This window comes from Hylobates moloch, unplaced genomic scaffold, assembly GCF_009828535.3.
Source record: "Hylobates moloch isolate HMO894 unplaced genomic scaffold, HMol_V3 SCAFFOLD_13, whole genome shotgun sequence".
Taxonomy (NCBI): domain Eukaryota; kingdom Metazoa; phylum Chordata; class Mammalia; order Primates; family Hylobatidae; genus Hylobates; species Hylobates moloch.
Genome location: NW_026652288.1, coordinates 82,380,626 through 82,398,966, shown reverse-complemented (window position 1 = coordinate 82,398,966; position 18,341 = coordinate 82,380,626). Strand labels below are relative to the sequence as shown.

Genomic DNA, 18,341 nt, shown 5'->3' with positions numbered 1-18,341 from the left:
TGATGACCCAAATCAGTCATACAGAGATGGAAGCTACAATGTTTTATATGAAAAATACACCAGATGAGAATAACAGCAGATTAAACACTACAAAAGAAAAGCTTAGTAAAATTGAAGATAGCAATAATGTCGAAGTCAAAAATAAAATATAAAGATAAATTTCTCATTTTACTTTTTATTGGGGAAGCAAGAATTATAAATTCAGGGCATACATACTGACCAAGTGGTCTTCAAATAATAAAGTCTGTTCTAACAATAAAGAGAAGGTTGGGAGTTTTATTAGAAAAAAATGTTATTACGTATTGTTTTTAAAGAAAGCTCACTGACACTAGTAAAGTTTTGGGGAACTGGCAAGCTGAGTGGTGAGTGATAGTGGTGAGTAAAACTAGTCAGAGTCATAGCAGGTTGCTTCAGCAACTATTAAGTAAAACCGGTCTTAGGATTACAGTAGGCCATTTTAAGCAGCTGGGCTTGTGGAAAATTTAATTATTAGAACAGCTGCCATGCGCCCCAAGTGTTTTTCCCCTCTGTCCCTCAACTCTGATTTAGTTGGGTATGACAAGAATGATCCAGTTTTGTATAATCAATGCTCACATTTCCCCCTTTGATCAAGATCTTTCTCTGAAAGCAAAGCTAATCAATCATCTTGAAGTTAGGCTTAATTGTCCCTCGAGGCCTGGACAAACCTGTCCTGGTTGTCTCTATCCCACATTGTGGGGAAGATATAGAGGGTCTATGTCAGGGAGCTGGGCCACATTTGAGTAACAAAGAGGACAAAAAGGAAAATTTTCTCAGGGCAGGTTTGCCTGAAGTCCAGCACTGAGTTCCATCTTGTTAGTTCCATAGGTATTAGCAGCCATCTCAAAGTGTTAAGAGAGTTGGCTTTACAAAGATTAGACAAGCAATAAAAACAAGGCTTAAAAATCATAACACAAAAAATAATTAATATAATAAATTTAGTTTGTACAATCGATTTGAAACAGAACACAAGCCTGACCGCAACTAACTAAACAAATCAAAAAACCATTGCGGGTACTGGATGAGACTAATTGTAGCCATTGAGTAGTATTTTAGAACTGGGTTGAATTAAAGCAAAGAATGCCAACTCTACAGAAAGGACCACCAGTACATTTTGAACAAAAAGTTGTGTTATAGATATTGCTAAAGTTACTAGTGGAATAAAAGGATTTCTTAGGTCAGGTTTTGTCAAGTTACTTATAGCAGTTACTGATTGTGAAATTTAATTACAGCATTATTTTGTCAAGCCAAAAAGATAGGCATCAAGAGGAGTAGGAGTGTCATCATATGGAGTCTTGCCTCATTGTCTTGGGAAAGGCTGTCTACAGCATTTAAAAAATGTCACTTCTTGTCCTGGTTTGCAGTTTGAATGTCTCTGATTAAAGCATAAGACATTTTGGTGAACTTTTTATGTGGCCCATGCATTAGGCACAAGACTTGTTTCTTAAAATTTATCTAGTTTCCATTGATAGGGCTTTAGAAACAGTACAGTTCTCATTTTTAGCAATTTTATGGAAGACGGTTGGATTGGAGAAATCTGGAAGAATTTAGGATCTAGACTATAGGTAGATAACAAGAACTCAAAAACAACCAACAGAGCTACAATCTAACAACAGGTGTATTACAGCTTTTTATTAGAAATATAACTTTTTTTCTACAATGATCACATAAAAATCTCAGATTTTAAAACCTCTTGAGGCTAGGAAACCAAACCAAGGCAGACTTTATATTTTACTTACAGTCTTAAGGTTCCCGGGTCTGCCAAGAAGTGACAGTTTTTAATTTACTCACTGTAAGGCTAGGAACCTTTGAAGTCAGGCATTTTATGCATATTGTCAAATATGACATTTCAGTCAAAGCCTTGGTAATATAACCAATGTTTTCAACTGTATTCGGCTATAAAGAGAGATCAGATTTCTATTAGACTTATGTAAATAACTATATTGCTAAAAGAATGCTCAAAAAGTTTTCAAATTATGGAGGAATCAAATAGAAAAAAATAAATGTTCTATCTATATTTACAAAAGCATACTTTATTAAACTGTTGTAAATTATAGATAGCTTGAGGAGATTTTCTTAAGTCTGGAAAACAAAACATTTGCATAAAGAACCAACAACATTTTAAATAAAAGTCATTAAAACATTATCTTCATCAGTTATTCAATCTTATGTAATTCATTTTTGTTCTGCTTGATCTCGATTAGTAGTTTCGTGAATCCAACAGTTTTTTCCATTAGAGTTTTGGAAATTTTTATCAAGTCCATTGATCTTAAAAGTTATCAGAAACTTGACTTCAGGGCACTTGTTAGATAGAATCATTTTCATGATTATCAGTGTTTTTAGGGAAGAATTCAAAATCCTAACCAGATGACAAAAACTTCGAATAGCCACAGTTTAAAAAGCTGATGAAAGTTTGCAACTGACAACAAAATTTAGTTATCTCTATTAAACATGGCATTAAGATAACAACCAAAATTATAACTAATAACAGATTTCTATAACTTACACAATTTGTGAAACATATCAACAAATACCCACAAATGCAACTAAAAGAAGATCTAGTAGCACTTATCATTTGTCAATGTCTTTTACACAACTTATCAAATAAGCCTAATAATTTAATATCTCTCAAGATGAGAGAAATCTTTTGAGGCTTTCCAGGAGTTCACCTCAAAAATCTCAGTTAGTTTAGGTTAAAAAGACTAAAACTATTTGATTTTGGGGAAGTTTGCCAAAGATGTTGAAAGTCTCAAGACATTTGATCAAAACAGGATCACAGGTCATTTGTGAAATAATAGTCATTTATGTAACCAGAGTGATAATCACAAGGCTTTAAAAGGAATACAGAGCTACATGGATAAAAACAAACAAAAAAGCCTTAACCTTTAAAAATCTCAGCTTCTTCTTTTGTATATTATGCATATGGGTTTTATTTTAAGTAATCAAAAACCGAATAAAGGCAACACAGGACATTTTCTTGATAAAACATAAAACCTGTTTCTTAGGCCAGTTATCAAAAAGGCAAAGAAAAACTTTCTGCAGTATGATTGTCCTTCTTGGGGGAAGCTCACTTAGATAACCTGGAAGTTGAGCCAGATGAAAAGAGCACTTGAATTTAATTAGACAAAGGAACAATGTTACACAATAACTGTAACAACTCAGACACATCATGAAAAGCCACAAGTAAAGAATCAAGGCCTTCAAGATGAACATTTTAGTGTCAGGATATAACAGCAGAGTTAGAACCACAGAAAACAGTTATGAAAGCTGACAGAAAAAAGCTGAAGAAAAGAGTTATCAACCCATGCCTTCTCAAAAGGTGAAAAAGCAAAAGGTAACAATGTATGACCTGAAAATCATGTGCTGTGAGGCACAGCAAAAGCTGAAACTCCTGCCGGGCATGGTGGCTCACATTTGTAATCCCAGCACTTTGGGAGACCTAGACCGGTGGATTGCTTGAACCCTGGAGTTTGGGACCAGCTTGGGCAAAATGGCAAAAGCACATCTCTAAAAAAAAAAAAAATACAAAAATTAGCTAGGCATGGTGGTGCACCCCTGTAGGCCCATTTACTCAGGAGGCTGAGGTAGGAGGATCACTTGAGGCTGGGAAGTGGAGGTTGCAGTGAGTCAAGATTGTGCCACTGCACTCCAGCCTGTGACAGAATGAGACCCTGTCACACACACACACACACACACACACACACACACAGTTGAACCTGATATATGAATTTGAGAAATTTCAAAAGGAAAATGCTACCTTAAGAATTAGGGCTGGGCGTGATGGCTCATGCCTCCAATTCCAGCACTGTGGGAGGTGAGAGGATCACTTGAGACCAAGAGCTCAAGACCAGCCTGGCCAACATAGCGAAACCTCGTATCTACTAAAAATTAGCAGGGCGTGGTGGCATGCGCCTGAAATCCCAGCTACTCAGGAGGCAGAGGCAGGAGAATCGCTGGAACCTGAGAGGCAGAGGTTGCAATAAGGTAAGATCACACCAATGCACTATAGCCTGGGCGACCCGGTGAGACTATCTCCAATAAGTAAATGAATTAATTAATTAAAATAATTTTAAATAAGGAAGACAGCATTTTTAACCTGAATTGGGGAAATTAAATAGATATCAGGAAGATATGTAAGACAAAATAGAAAATGCGTGCAGTTTAGAAGATGGCTGATAAAGAAACAGATTCTGGAATTAAAAATTAAAACCTACTGCAATTTTATTAAAAGCTGATCGATACTTCAAGTAAAACTCGTTGTTGTAAACATAGAGATTCAGACTTTGGTCCTATATCAATCAATGCACTCCTGACACCAATGTTTAATTTTTAGAAAAACCTTACAAAGAAATCCTTTCCAACCCTGTCAACCTGATCACACATAAACCTTCCTTTACAAAGCCCAGCCTTCATAACCCCTCTTTGACTTGTTTAGATCTTTCATCATTTTCTCAAACACCTAGTCTTAGTCCTATAATTTTTTGATATTGGAAAAACCATTTTGCCTTAGGACAAAAATTTATCACAGACATTTTTAAATTATTATTTAACTAAAAATACATCTTTATATCCATAACTATCTTTGCATTTCTCTCTCTCCCACACTGGTTTTTCCTCCAATTTTAATTTTCTTCTTAAATTTATATTTTGAAACAAACTTTAAATAACCTGTGAATTTGACAAAATCATTGTTTTTTCATTAAAAAACACATTGTCCTCTTATAATTTTATGTGTATTAACAGATCTAAGTATATTTAGTCTTTTTATAAAATTTAAGAAGCCAAGAACAAACCTATTTATTCAGCAATTCGTTTTTGTTTTTTCTCTTATTTGGATATGACTCGGGCATTTAATGAGCTCTCTATTACTTAATTTAATGTAACATAACAAAGATTTCAAATTACTTGCAAAGTTTAGTTATAAATGTTTATCCCATTTACAGTTACATAAATTTTTTAGCAATTATGCCTAGATTCATTATGAAAATTGAGGTATTAGAGCTAGTCATTATTTTAAGTTATTTTTATTAATCAAACTTATAACCTGTTAATATCAGATATTCACCTAAGTAAGAACCTAAAGTGAAATACACGGGTATGTTGTAAATAACTCAAAAGATAGAGCTGTTTTTATTAAATCAATAATAATGTTAGTTTAAATCAAAGAATTACATGAAGATCATTTCATTTTAGGCTGGACTTAAAGCTCCATGACTTTAAAACATTTAGCAGCAACAAACATAAAACTGTCTAACCACTAATTCCAAGCACAAATGTATTTTGACAATTTTGAAAGTTGTTTTTTTTGTTTTTGTTTTTTTGATAGCATCTCACTCTGTCGCCCAGGCTGGAGTGCAGTGGTGCAATCTTGGCTCACTGCAACCTCCACCTCCTGGTTCAAGCGATTCTCCTGCCTCAGCCTCTGAGTAGCTGGAATTACAGGCGCACACCACACCACCATGCCTGGCTAATTTTTGTATTACAATAGCATCAAAAAGAATAAAATACTTAAGAATAAGTTTAACAAGAAACGCACAAAGCTTATCCTCTGAAAACCACGAAATATAGCTGAAAGAAATTAAAAGTAAATAAATGGAAATATTCATAAATCAGAAGATTTAATATAGCTAACATAGGCCAAGTGCGGTGGCTCATGCCTGTAATCGAAGAACTTTGGGAGGCCAAGGTGGGTGGATCATCTGAGGTCAGGAGTTCGAAACCAGCCTGGCCAACATGCTAAAACCCCATCTCTACTAAAAAAATATTAGCCAGGCGTGATGGTGCGCACCTGTAGTCCCAGCTACTCTCGGGAGGCTGACGCTGGGGAATCACTTGAACCCAGGAGGTGGAGACTGCAGTGAGCCGAGACCGTGCCACTGCACTCCAGCCTGGGTGACAGTGAGACTCCGTTTCAAAAAATAATAATAATAATATTGCTAAGATAATACTCCTCAAATTGATGTACAAATTCAATAAAATTCCTATACACATTCCCCACAGTTTTGTTGTTGTTGTTGTTGTTTTTCAGAAACTGACAAGATGCTCCTAAAAGCCACATGCCAAATTTATGGAACTCAGAATAGCGAAACCAATTTTGAAAAAGAACAAAGTTGGAAGACACATACTTCCCAATTTCAAAACTTAAAGTACTGTAATCAAGGCAGTGTGGTACTGGAATAAGCACAGACATATAGATCAATGAAGCAGAATTGAGAGTAAAGAAATAAACCATTACATTTATGGTCAGCTGATTTTCAGCAATGGTACAAAAGCAATTCATTGGAGAAAGGATACTCTTTGCGACAAACACTGCTAGAATAGATTTCCATATTTTAAAAAATGAACTTCAATCTATACCATGCCCCATATACAAAAATTAACTCAAAATGGATCATAGACCTAAATGATCTTTTTACGTAAAGACTAATACCACAAACATTCTTAAAGAAAATAAGAAAAAAATCCTTGTGACCTTGGGTTAGACAAATATTTTTTAGATAAAACTATAAAAGCACAATCCATTCAAATAAAATTTGCTAAATTAGACTTAAAAATCTAGAACTCATTTTTTCAAGAAATTGTCAAAAGAAAAAAACAAGCCAGAAACTAGGAGAAAATATTTGCAAATCATATATCTTTTTTTAAAAAAAGGCTTTTAACTCGAATATATAAAGAACTCTCAAAATTCAATTACAAAAAAACCGCAATTTTTTTTCAAACAGACAAAAGATTTGAACAGGCATATCACCAAAGAAAGTAATATGACAGCAAATAATCACATGAAAAGACATTTAGCATCATTTGTCATGCAAATGCAAATCAAAACCACCAGGAAAGACAACCAAACATCTATTAGAATGTCACAAATTAAAATGACTGGCCAGGTCGGGTGTGGTGGCTCATGCCTGTAATCCCAGCACTTTGGAAGGCTGATGTGGGTGGACTGCTTGAGTTCAGGAGTTCAAGACCAGACTGGCCAACATGGTGAAACTCCGTCTCTACTAAAAATACTAAAATTAGCTGGGCATGGTGGCGGGTGCCTGTAATCTCAACTACTCGGGAGGCCGAGGCAGGAGAATTGCTTGAACCTGAGAGGCGGAGGTTGCAGTGAGCAGAGATCGTGCCACTGCACTCCAGTCTGGGCAACAGAGTAAGACTCCATCTTAAAAAGTTAAGAATAAAAAAGTAAAAAATAGGCTGAGCACGGTGGCTCATGCCTGTAATCCCAGCACTTTGGCAGGCAGATTACAAAGTCAGCAGATCGAGGCCACCTTGGCCAACGTGGTAAAACCCTGTCTCTACTAAAAATACAAAAATTAGCTGGGAGTGATGGCACGTGCCTGTAATCCCAGCTACTCGGAGGCTGGGGCAGGAGAATCGCTTGAACCAGGGAGTCAGAGGTTGCAGTGAGCAGAGATCGCACCACTGCACTGTAGCCTGGAGATAGAGTGAGACTCTGTCTCAAAAATAAATAAATAAAAATAAATAAATAAATAAAAATAAATAAAAAATGAAATCACTGACCATACCAATTGTTGGTAAGGATGTGGAAACTCTGGAACACCACACACTGTTGGTGGAAATGCAAAATAATACAACTGTCTTGCCAACAGTTTGGCAGTTTCTTAGAAATGCTTATACCTTGCTGGGTGCAGTAGCTCCACCTGTAATTCCAGCACTTTGGGAGGCTGAGGCAGGTAGATTGCTTGACTCCAGGAGTTTGAGACCAGCCTGGACAACATAGTGAAATCCTGTCTCCACAAAAAATAGAAAAAAGTAGCCAGGCACGGTAGCACTGCACCTGTAGTCCCAGCTACTCAAAAGGCTAAGGTGGGATGATCATCTGAGCCTGGGAGGTGGAGGTTATAGTGAGCCAACATTACACCACCACATTCCAGCCTGGATCACAGAATGAGATACCACCCCCTCCACCAAAAAAAAAAGGAAAAATCTACTATCTGACCTACCATTCCTATTCCTAGGAATTTATTCAAGAGAAATGAAGGCATATGTCTACACAAGCTTGTTCACAAATTTTCATGGCACCTTTACTTGGAATAGCCAAGAACTGGAAACAACCAAAATGCCATCAACATGAAAATGGATGAACTGTGATATAGCCATACAATGGAAAATAAAAGTAAATTAACTATTGAAATAAGCAACAATAAGGACTAATCTCAAAGTAATTATGCTGAGTTAAAAAAAAAAAAGCCAGACAAAAGATTCCATGTACTTAAAATCGTAGAAAGTGCATATAGGCATACCTCGCTTTATTGTGCTTTACTTTATTGTGCTTCACATATAGTGTTTCTTTGTTGTTGCTGTTGTTGTTTCACAGATTGAACGTTTGTAAGCAACCCTGTGTCAAGTAGGTCTATCATGTCATTTTTCTAACAGTATGTGCTCACTTCGTGTCTCTATCACATTTTGCTATTTCTCTCAATACTTCAAACTTTCTCATTATTATTTTATCTGTTATGATGAGCTGTGATCAGTGATCTTTGATGTTACTATTGTAATTGTTTTGGGACACCACCAACAATGCCCATATGAGACATCAAACCTAATTGATAAGTGTGTGTGTGTTCTGAATGCTCCACCAACTAGCCATTCCCCTATCGCTCTCTCTCCTCTTGCTTCTCCATTCCCTGAGATACAACAATATTAAAATTAATAACCAACCCTACAAAGTCCTCTATTTAAGTGAAAGGAGGAGTCACACATTTCTCACTTCAAATCAAAAGCTAGAAATGATTGAGTTTAGTAAGAGAAGCAAGTTGAAAACAGAGATAGTCCTAAAGCTAAGCCTCTTGCACCAAACAGCCAAACTATGAATGCAAAAGAAAAGTTCTTGAAGAAAAATGAAAAGTGTTACTCCAGTGAAACAAATAATAGGTAAGACAACCTTAATACTGATACGGAGAATGTCTGAGTGGTCCAGACAGAAAATCAGCCCAGCCTTAGCAATCCAGAACAAGCCCCTATCTAATTCAGACCAAGTTCTTAACTCTCTTCAATTCTGCAAAAGCTGAGAGAGGTAAGAAAGCTGCAGAAGAAAAGTTTGAAGTTAGCACAGTTGGTTCGTGGAAGTTTAAGAAGCCATTTCTGTAACATAAAAGTACAAGGTGAAGCAGCAAGTGCTAATGGAGAAGCTACAGCAAGTTATCCAGAAAATCTAAATAAGATAATTGAAAAAGGTGGCTATACTAAACAACAGATTTTCAGTGTAGACAAAACAGCCTTCCAGTAGAAGGTGCTTTCTAGGACTTTCACAGCTAGAGAGAAGTCAATGCCTGGTTTCAGAGCTTCAAAGGACAGGCTGACTCTTTCATTAGGGGCTAATGCAGCTGGTGACTGACTATGTTGAAGCCAATGATCACTGACCATTCTGAAAATCCTAGGGCCCTTACAAATTATGCTAAATCGACTCTGCCCGTGCTCTATAAATGAAACAACAAAGCATGGATGACAGCACATCACCATGGTTTACTAATTTTTTTCTTGAGACAAGAGTCTTGTTCTGTCATCCAGGCTGGAGTGCAGTGGCGCAATTTTGGTTCACTGCAACATCCAGCTACTGGATTCAAGCAACTCTCATACGTCAGCCACTAAGTAGCTGGGATTACAGGTGTGCATCATCACACCCAGCTAATTTTTGTACTTTTAGTACAGATGGGGTTTTGCCATGTTGGTCAGGCTGGTCTAAAACTCCTGGCCTCAAGTGATCTGCCCACCTTGGCCTCCCAAAGTGCTGAGATTACTGGCATGAGCCACCACACCTGGCCCTACTAAATCTTTTAAGCCCACTCTTGAGACCTACTGCTCAGAAAAATGTTCCTTTCAAAATGTTACTGCTTATTGACAATATACCTGGTCATCCAAGAGCTCTGATGGAGATGTACAAGAAGACTAATTTTGTTTTCATGCCTGCTAGCTCAACATCCAATTCTGCAGCCCATGAATCAAGGAGTAATTTCAATTTTCAAGTCTTATTATCTAAGAAACACATTTCATAAGGCTATAGCTGCCACAGATAGAACAGATCCATCAGAAGAATCACAAGAATCACTAAGTCAATTGAAAACCTACAGCCGGGAGCGGTGGCTCACGCTTGTAATCCCAGCACTTTGGGAGGCCGAGGTGGGCGGATCACGAGGTCAGGAGATCGAGACCATCCTGGCTAACACGGTGAAACCCCATCTCTACTAAAAATACAAAAAATTAGTCAGGTGTGGTGGCGGGTGCCTGTAGTCCCAGCTACTCAGAGAGGCTGAGGCAGGAGAATGGCATGAACCCGGGAGGCGGAGCTTGCAGTGAGCAGAGATTGCGCCACTGCACTCCAGCCTGGGCGACAGAGCAAGACTCCGTCTCAAAAAAAAAAAAAGAAAATCTACTGGATGATGTCCAAAAGAGCAAAGAATATTTTTCCAAGTAGAAGTGAGCAATGGGACATTTTAGTGCCAGGCTGCAGTGGACAGCCATAACAAAACCTCTCTTTTATTTTCTTTTCATAAGTAAAACACTAGACTTTAGATTCAGCTGAGATGTGGTGTGTTACAAAGCAGGCCTTTCCTACAGGGGTTACAGAGGCTAGCCTTTCTTCCCTTGGTAGGAATGGCCTGAGCTGTGTTGTGGGGCAGGCCACTGATTTGTATGCTGTATCATTAGACGGCATCAGCCAATTATCTTTTGCAGTTTCTATTAAACTTGAACTGACAAAAAAAGAAAGAAAAAGAAAACCTACTGGAAAGGATTCACCATCTGGGTTGCCATTTAAGACCATATGTCGGGCAGGTGAAGCTGAGCGTGAGAGGTTGGAGGCATAGGCGGAGACCTCAGGGGAGGTAACTCTCAAGGTTCAGAGAGCCTGCAGTGGTCAGCAGCAGAGAGGTGAGGGAGAAAAAACCAAAAGCCAGAGCTCAGGCCAAGAAGAAGGCACAAATAAAAATGAAAAAAAAAAAAAAAGAACATTTGTGAATCGTGGGAGGTCAAAATATCGACATTAATAGTTTGGAAGAAGTTGATTCCAATCCTTATGGATGACTTTGAGGGGTTCAAGATTTCAGTTGCAGAAGGAATTGCAGATGTGGCAGAAATAGCAAGTGGACTACAATTTTAAGTGGAGACTAAAGATGGGACTGAATTGCTGCAATCTCATGAACAAACCCGAACAGATAAAAGAGCTGCTTCTTACATATAAGCAAAGAAAGTGGTTTCTTGAGATGGACTCTACTCCTGGTGAAGATCCTGTGAACATTGTTGAAATGACAAGAAAGGATTTAGAATAATACTACAGACACTTAGTTGATAACGTGGTGTCAAAATCTAAGAGAAGTGACCCCAACTTTGCAGTTTATTATGGGTTAAATTCTATCCAACAGCATTGCATGCTACACAGAAATCGTTCATGAAAGAAAAAGTCAACTGATATGGCCAACTTCATTGCTGTCTTATTTTAACAAAGTGTCGGCCGGCTGTGGTGGCTCATGCCTGTAATCCCAATACTTTGGGTGGCCGAGGTGAGCAATCGCTTGAGTTCAGGAGTTTTTGACCAGCCTGAGCTACATGGCAAAACCCCATCTCTACAAAAAATATAAAAGTTAGCCGGGTGTGGTGGTACACACCTGTAATCCCGGCTACTCAAGAGGATGAGGTGGGAGGAGGTGGAGGCTGCAGTGAGTTGAGACTGTGCCACTGCACTCCGGCCTGGGCGACCAGAGTGAGATCCTGTCTCAAAAATAAAAACAAAAAAAGAGAGAGAGAGAAGCAATTACCACAGCCATCCTAGCCTTCAGCAACCACGACCCTGGTAAACAGCCATCAACATCAAGGCAAGATCCCCCACTAGCAAAAAGACTGTAACTTACTGAAGGCTCAGACAATTTTTTTTTTTTTGAGACAGAGTCTTGCTCTGTCGTCCAGGCTAGACTGCAACGGCGCAATCTCAGCTCACTGCAACCTCCACCTCCGGGTTCCAGCGATTCTCATGCCTCAGCCTCCCGAGTAGCTGGGATTACAGGCACCCACCACCATGCCCAGCTAATTTTTGTATTTTCAGTAGAGACGAGGTTTCGCCATCTTGGCCAGGCTGGTCTCGAACTCCTGACCTCGTGATCCACCCGCCTCAGCCTCCCAAAGTGTTGGGATTACAGGCGTGAGCCACCACGCTCTGCCTGTTAGCATTTCTTAACAATAATTTTTCATTAAGATATGTATATTAATTTTTAAACATAATGCTACTGCACAATTCGCAGGCTACAGTATAGTGTAAACGTAACTTTTATATGCCCTGAGAAATGAAAAAATTTACATGACTTGCTTTACTGGGATATTTCCTTTACTGTCATGGTCTGCAACCTAACCCACAGTATCTGGGGCATTCCTAAATTACAGTGATGGACGGTTGCCTTGGGAAGGATAAAATAGGATGGGCCAGAAAAAGAGATTACCAAGGGGCATGAGTAAATTTTGGGGGTGACAGAAATGTTCTGCATCTTGATTGTGGTGATGGTTTCATGGGAGCATATGTGTGCTGAAATTAATCAAACTATATTTTAAATATGTGCAGTTTAAGGAAAAAAAGCCATATTTGAACTAAAAACATATCTATAATAAGTTAATATTGAAAATCTAAGCATGTATAACTGATGTTGTTAGAATTCAATTTTAGGAGGCTTTTTTAGTTTGCTTAAATGGCAAGGACTAGTGAATTGGTGCTGTGTCATTATTTCCTATATCTGATAGGTTACAGTGGTTTTAATCAACCATAATAAGCATTAAATCTCTAGGCTAAATGTTCAAGAATCTCGAGAATTTAGATCTGGTAAAATTCTATAAGGCTTATTAATCAGCATCACAATTCGACATTAAAATATCAGGTCCTATAATCTAACATTTATTGAAAATCTATGAGAAAGGCACTTAGGGTAGGGATATACTAAAAATAGAAGTTCTCAAGAAACTTAAATAATGTCTTACTGATTCAGCTCATTATCCCTACAGCAGCCAGCTTGACACTATTCTAAAGAAGGCAACAGGTCAAATGACTAATCTATTTGCTACTTTTCCTTACTTACTTTATAATCTTTGCTTACCAAAATATATTGTACATAAATAACAAATAGCATAAGCCACTTGTAGAGTATTCTACACTCTAAACAGATAAATTGAGCAGGTAACAACCTCTCAGTTTCTTTTATAAAAATATGAAAACAATGACTGCCTACTTCATAAAGTTTGTTGAAAAGATCAAGGTAAATAATGTGTGTCAGAGTATTTTAAACCATAAAGTGTTGAAAAATTACAGAGAATTATCATCATAATAGTCTCAATACCGTTATCCTGGTTCTAGGGGAAAGTAATCAAAAGCATGATGGCTGGTTGGTGAATATACAAAATACATAAGCAAAAAAGAAAACAAAACAAAAAAGTATATACACTTGGCCCTCCATATATGCAGATGCTGACGGTAGGGGACTTGAGCACCTACAGATTTTGGTATCTGAAGGAGTCTTGGGACACATTTACATAACCCTTTCAGCAGCAACAAAAGCTGGTAATAACTAATTTGAGCATTATTGTCTCAAATAAGAGAATGAGAGAGGTCTCCGCTGAATCCCCTCTCTAGAGCTAGTAAAGTTTCTCCTTAAGAGACCTTCTGGAAGTCTTTCAAGAAACTCTCATACAGAAGCACCCTGGCATCTCAGAAATCAATTAAATCTATTAAATATACTGATACATACAGTCCACTAAAAGTGCCTTCTCTGAGGCAAAACAGAAACAGTTAATGGTAAGAGAGTTTTCCACTCTGCTCCTAACAGTCAGAAGATCATTTCTGGTCAGTCCTGTTTCCAAGTTAGACCTATAGTAAGCAGCCTAAGTTTATGACCAAATTCCCCAGATCAATTTCATTAAATTTATACTTTTAATACATTTCCAACCAATCCTGCCAATTTAATTCCACAGAACTCTAGGTAGAAAACAAAAAGTTTAAAAATTAAAGTGAAAAAGTATTATAAACCTTTTTGTTTCACTGTGGTCACATTCTCAAGTTACATTTGGGCAATCCACATTAATATGAAGACAGAAACAAGCTATGACTAGAGTTATATGAAGAAAATGCCTATTAGGGAATTTGTAACATTTTCAAGTTTCTAAACTATTATTCTCTGTGCACAATAGTTTAATAGCTTCAGAAATAAATGTTTTGATTAATGAATGTATTCTTACAATACTTCATTTTAATGTGTAACTACACTATTAGAAAAATAATTTAGACATTTTACAAAAATTTGCTATTGATATTTTCCTATTTATGATTCTAGTTTTCTATCAATTCCGTTCAAAATCTAAGGCACGATCAAAAATTGAAAATAATGCACTTACGTCATTACTTCCTTTAGTGATCCAATAGCTTTTTCTAAAGTGCTTTTGTCTGGATTTTCATCAGCTGTATGCTTCTTAAGATCTGTAATAATACAATGTTTTTTCCATGCATAAAAAATTCAGTGATTTCTCATCTAAGACTAAAATGCTGTCCATCTTGATACAGCTAATTTTTAAAGATAATATTCAATCCTTATTTTTTAAAAAGTTTTAAGCACTGTTCCCTAAAAAGCTCTCTGATTACACATCTGTTAAGGTTTCCATTTTTACTGACTAAATTTTCAGAATATGTAATCCTGATTTTCTTACACTGCTATTCCAATCCCTTCAAGTAATGCTTGGGGACTCCCAAATTCCTCAAACTCTCTCCATGGTGCTAAATGAAAACACATGATCCTCAATAAGCTCAGAAATCATAATGTATTTTGTATGTCATACTGGGGCCCATGGTTACGTCACAGAGAGCATCTGGTATCTTTAAGCACAGATTTTGTTACCTTAGAGATTTATACTTAACACGTTGACTCTTCTAATCCAGGTTGTTTATTTGTATTCCCTATGCCATCCTTGGCATATTCTTATCAAATCTAGGTTTAATCTAGTACCACTGTCCACCTAATCTGTCATGTGGAATAATAGTAATAAAGCCTAGAAATCATTGTATTTGTAACATTTACGAATTTCTACAAGTACTTAAACAATAATGAAGGTATGCAAATTAGAAGAAAACCACAATGTTTTGGAAACCTGAAGTTTGTTCATATATTCTCCTTACAATTTGCAAAACAGAACAGTTTTAAATAGTGGACAAATCATTTTATAAGCCAGTAATTCTCAACTATATTAGATAATTCTAAAAAACAAAAAAATTGTCAAATTTTTAGTTAGTACTATAATTCATATACTAACCAAGATTTTTACAGAAAATAACAGATTAAACAGTCACAAAATTTGCCTCCTTGTCTGCTGTACATTATTAGTGTAGATTTAGCTTAGGAATTAAATCTTTTATTATAGACTTTTTCCTGCTTATAATTTAGTTATCCTTTTTCTTTTTTAATTATTTTTAGAGACAGGGTCCCTGAATGTTGCCCAGACTGGTCTCCAACTCCTGGGCTTACCCTCGGTCTTCCAAAGTGCTGGGATTACAGGCTATAATCTTGTTTTCATACTTAATTAAGAATAAAATAAAAACTGATACTGTCCTTAGCCAGCTAAATGTAACAAAATATACATACACATTTTTTACCACAGGCAAAATTTATTCATAAAAATTATCTGCTGTAAAACTCTCTTCTATGGATACCTATAGTTCAGTTCTAGAATAAATAGATATGTTTCAAGAGTATTCTGAACAATCTAAGGTCAAAAAAGGTAAGCACAAAGCCAAGTATATAGAACTTTACTAAAATTAAAAAAAGGGCTACAAAAAAGTCAGGACATACAAATTATCTTCTCCTTGTGATTCTGTGGGCAAATTTTATATGTACTTGGATGTAAAATGATTTTGAATTAGTGACACACCATGAAATATTAAGAAAACTTTTAAATCAAAAGACAAAATATATACTACTAATCAACAAAATATTTCAGGCCAGGCTGAATTTTAGTAGCACCAGTAAACTATTTTTTAAGATAATCCATAAAGCAAAACATATATAAACTTTAATGCTGAAATCTAAGAAACTCTAAAAATGAGAAGAAATTAATCTTTTTTGGAAAAAACAATTCCATTAAAATATCTGACATAGTTTGAAACAGATCAGACAAGTACCATTTAAAAGTAATGCAACACTGGGTAACCTCTGTACTGGTCGGATAAGAAGTTCAACAAGGCTCTGCCGTCCACATTCTGGTTTTGCTTGGTTTATCTGAAAAAAATTTATTCAACAATTTCAAAAAAGGTTTTCTGCAAAGATTACATGCCCTACTTTTACTGGATTACACCTTATCATTAGTGTCTGTAATACAAACTAATACAGAAGAAGTGGAATTTCTCCATGGCAGATTACTTGGCTGAATAATTTTTCAGGGCCTGAAATGTCCTCTTGGCCAGCCAGTGGTTAACATCTTACATAAAAAGTGAGTTCCTCTACACAGTCCTATATATCCCACCTTAAATTTTTCTTAAGTCTACATCATTCACAAGAAAAAGCACATTTAATAATATTAACTATGCTAATACCATAGAAAGGAACTGGTAAGAAAAAAAATCATTAAAAGCAAAACAAATCTCACTGGAAAATCACTAGGTGTTTTGAGAACTAAAATACATAAAACTTTGAGAAAAACTTTTTGTTGAGATGGGAGTCTCATTATGTTGCTCAGGATGGTCTCAAACTCCTAGCTTCAAGCAATCCTCCCTCATCAGTCTCTCGAAGTGCTAAGATTACAGGCTGACATTGGCCAGTGCACCCGGCCACAATTTAAAAAAAAAAAAAAAGACCACATATAACATTCTTATTCACTCAGCTGCCTCCTGGCACCTAATACTGAATATATTAAACCTTCCAAAGCTAAATATCATGGTCACCCATAAGTATAATTAAAATTAACAGATATTAATGGATACATTTTACTAAAGTTAAAATTTACTTCATTTTTTCATAATTGTGGTGAATTACTTCAGAAATAATTCTCAAATTTTTATTTGAAAGAAATACACATTACCTTGAGAAAAGCATGAAATCTTGGTTTCTGTTTTTCACATTTAATAATTGTTTCCTTGCTCATTTCAAAGAAGTTTACAAAGGGAGGGTAGGTTTTTACCAAATCTTTTGACTAGGAAGAAAAGGGAAAAAAACATTATTTGTTATGCATTTGTCACCCTTAGAGACAATGTAACTTAAAGTCAAATAATTAATAGTCACAGTCTGACATATTGGATGCAAAAGTTTAAAGTAAGTTTGTTCTCAAATATAGAAATTTATAAATTTCTCAGTAAAGAATTAATTGCTAAACAAAATACATCAACTGGTATACATAGTCTAAAACATGAAGACTCAGAAAAAAAAACAAAAGATACGTTAAAGCCTATTGTACTGATACAAACATGTCTATGAGTTTAAAAAATATCAATTAAATTACAGCTGATCTATGTAGATTCCAAAAGCATGGTATTTATTCAAAAATCCAAACCACCATTAAAAGATCAGTTATATTACCCAAAAATGCAAGCAAGAAAAGGAAAACAATGTTGGCTGATTGAGAAAATTAAAAGGTCATCAAAAAAAATCAGAAAATAATTTGTAAATTTTTAATTCTCAACCAAACTGAAAAAACACCTAAGAGATTATTTTGTAAGGAAAGAAGTTAGAGGCCTCAAAAAATAAAAGTATAAATACCAGTACTCAAGGCACTGAAACTTACAAATCCTATTTAAAGAGATTCAAAGAAACTTCTAAATTCTATTCACAGAACCTTGCCAAAATGAATTTATAAAACTTAAGTTGCGTGGTTCTTATCCTAGTAAGAAGCAGTTCATTATGTGGTTCTTATCCTAGTAAGAGGCAGTTCATTAGAAGCCTTTAAATAGAAACAGACATGACAGCAAAAAGTGTTATCAACTAAGAAGGGAGAAAAATAAAAACTTCTTTGTACATCTGGTAGAATTCAGCAATATTCACAATAGCAAGACATGGAGTCAACCTAAACGCCCATCAACAATAGACTTGATAAAGAAAATGTGGTACATATACACTATGGAATGTTATGCAGCCATTAAAAAAAAAAAGCGAGATCATGCCCTTTGCAGGAACATAGATGGAGCTGGAGGGCATCATCCTTAGCAAACTAATACAGCAACAGAAAACCAAACACTACATGTTCTCACTTGTAAGTGGGAGCTAAATGATAAGAAGACATAGACACGTAAGAGGGGAACAACACATACCTGGGGCCTATTGGAAGGTGGAGGGTAGGAGAAAGGAGACGAA

At 36.2% G+C, this 18,341-nt stretch overlaps 1 protein-coding gene across 4 annotated transcripts in view; it reads right to left on the bottom strand.

Moving 5' to 3' along the window:
- Nucleotides 1–18,341, bottom strand: part of ECT2 (epithelial cell transforming 2) — a 69,193-nt gene that overhangs the window by 20,794 nt on the left and 30,058 nt on the right. For all 4 annotated transcript variants that reach the window (XM_058426809.1, XM_058426810.1, XM_032174010.2 and 1 more), the window contains 3 exons: nucleotides 17,077–17,187; nucleotides 16,181–16,277; nucleotides 14,407–14,488 (listed from right to left, as the gene is read on the bottom strand). In XM_058426809.1, the coding sequence (XP_058282792.1) occupies nucleotides 14,407–14,488; nucleotides 16,181–16,277; nucleotides 17,077–17,187 (290 nt within the window). The remainder of the gene's footprint in view (nucleotides 1–14,406; nucleotides 14,489–16,180; nucleotides 16,278–17,076; nucleotides 17,188–18,341) is intronic.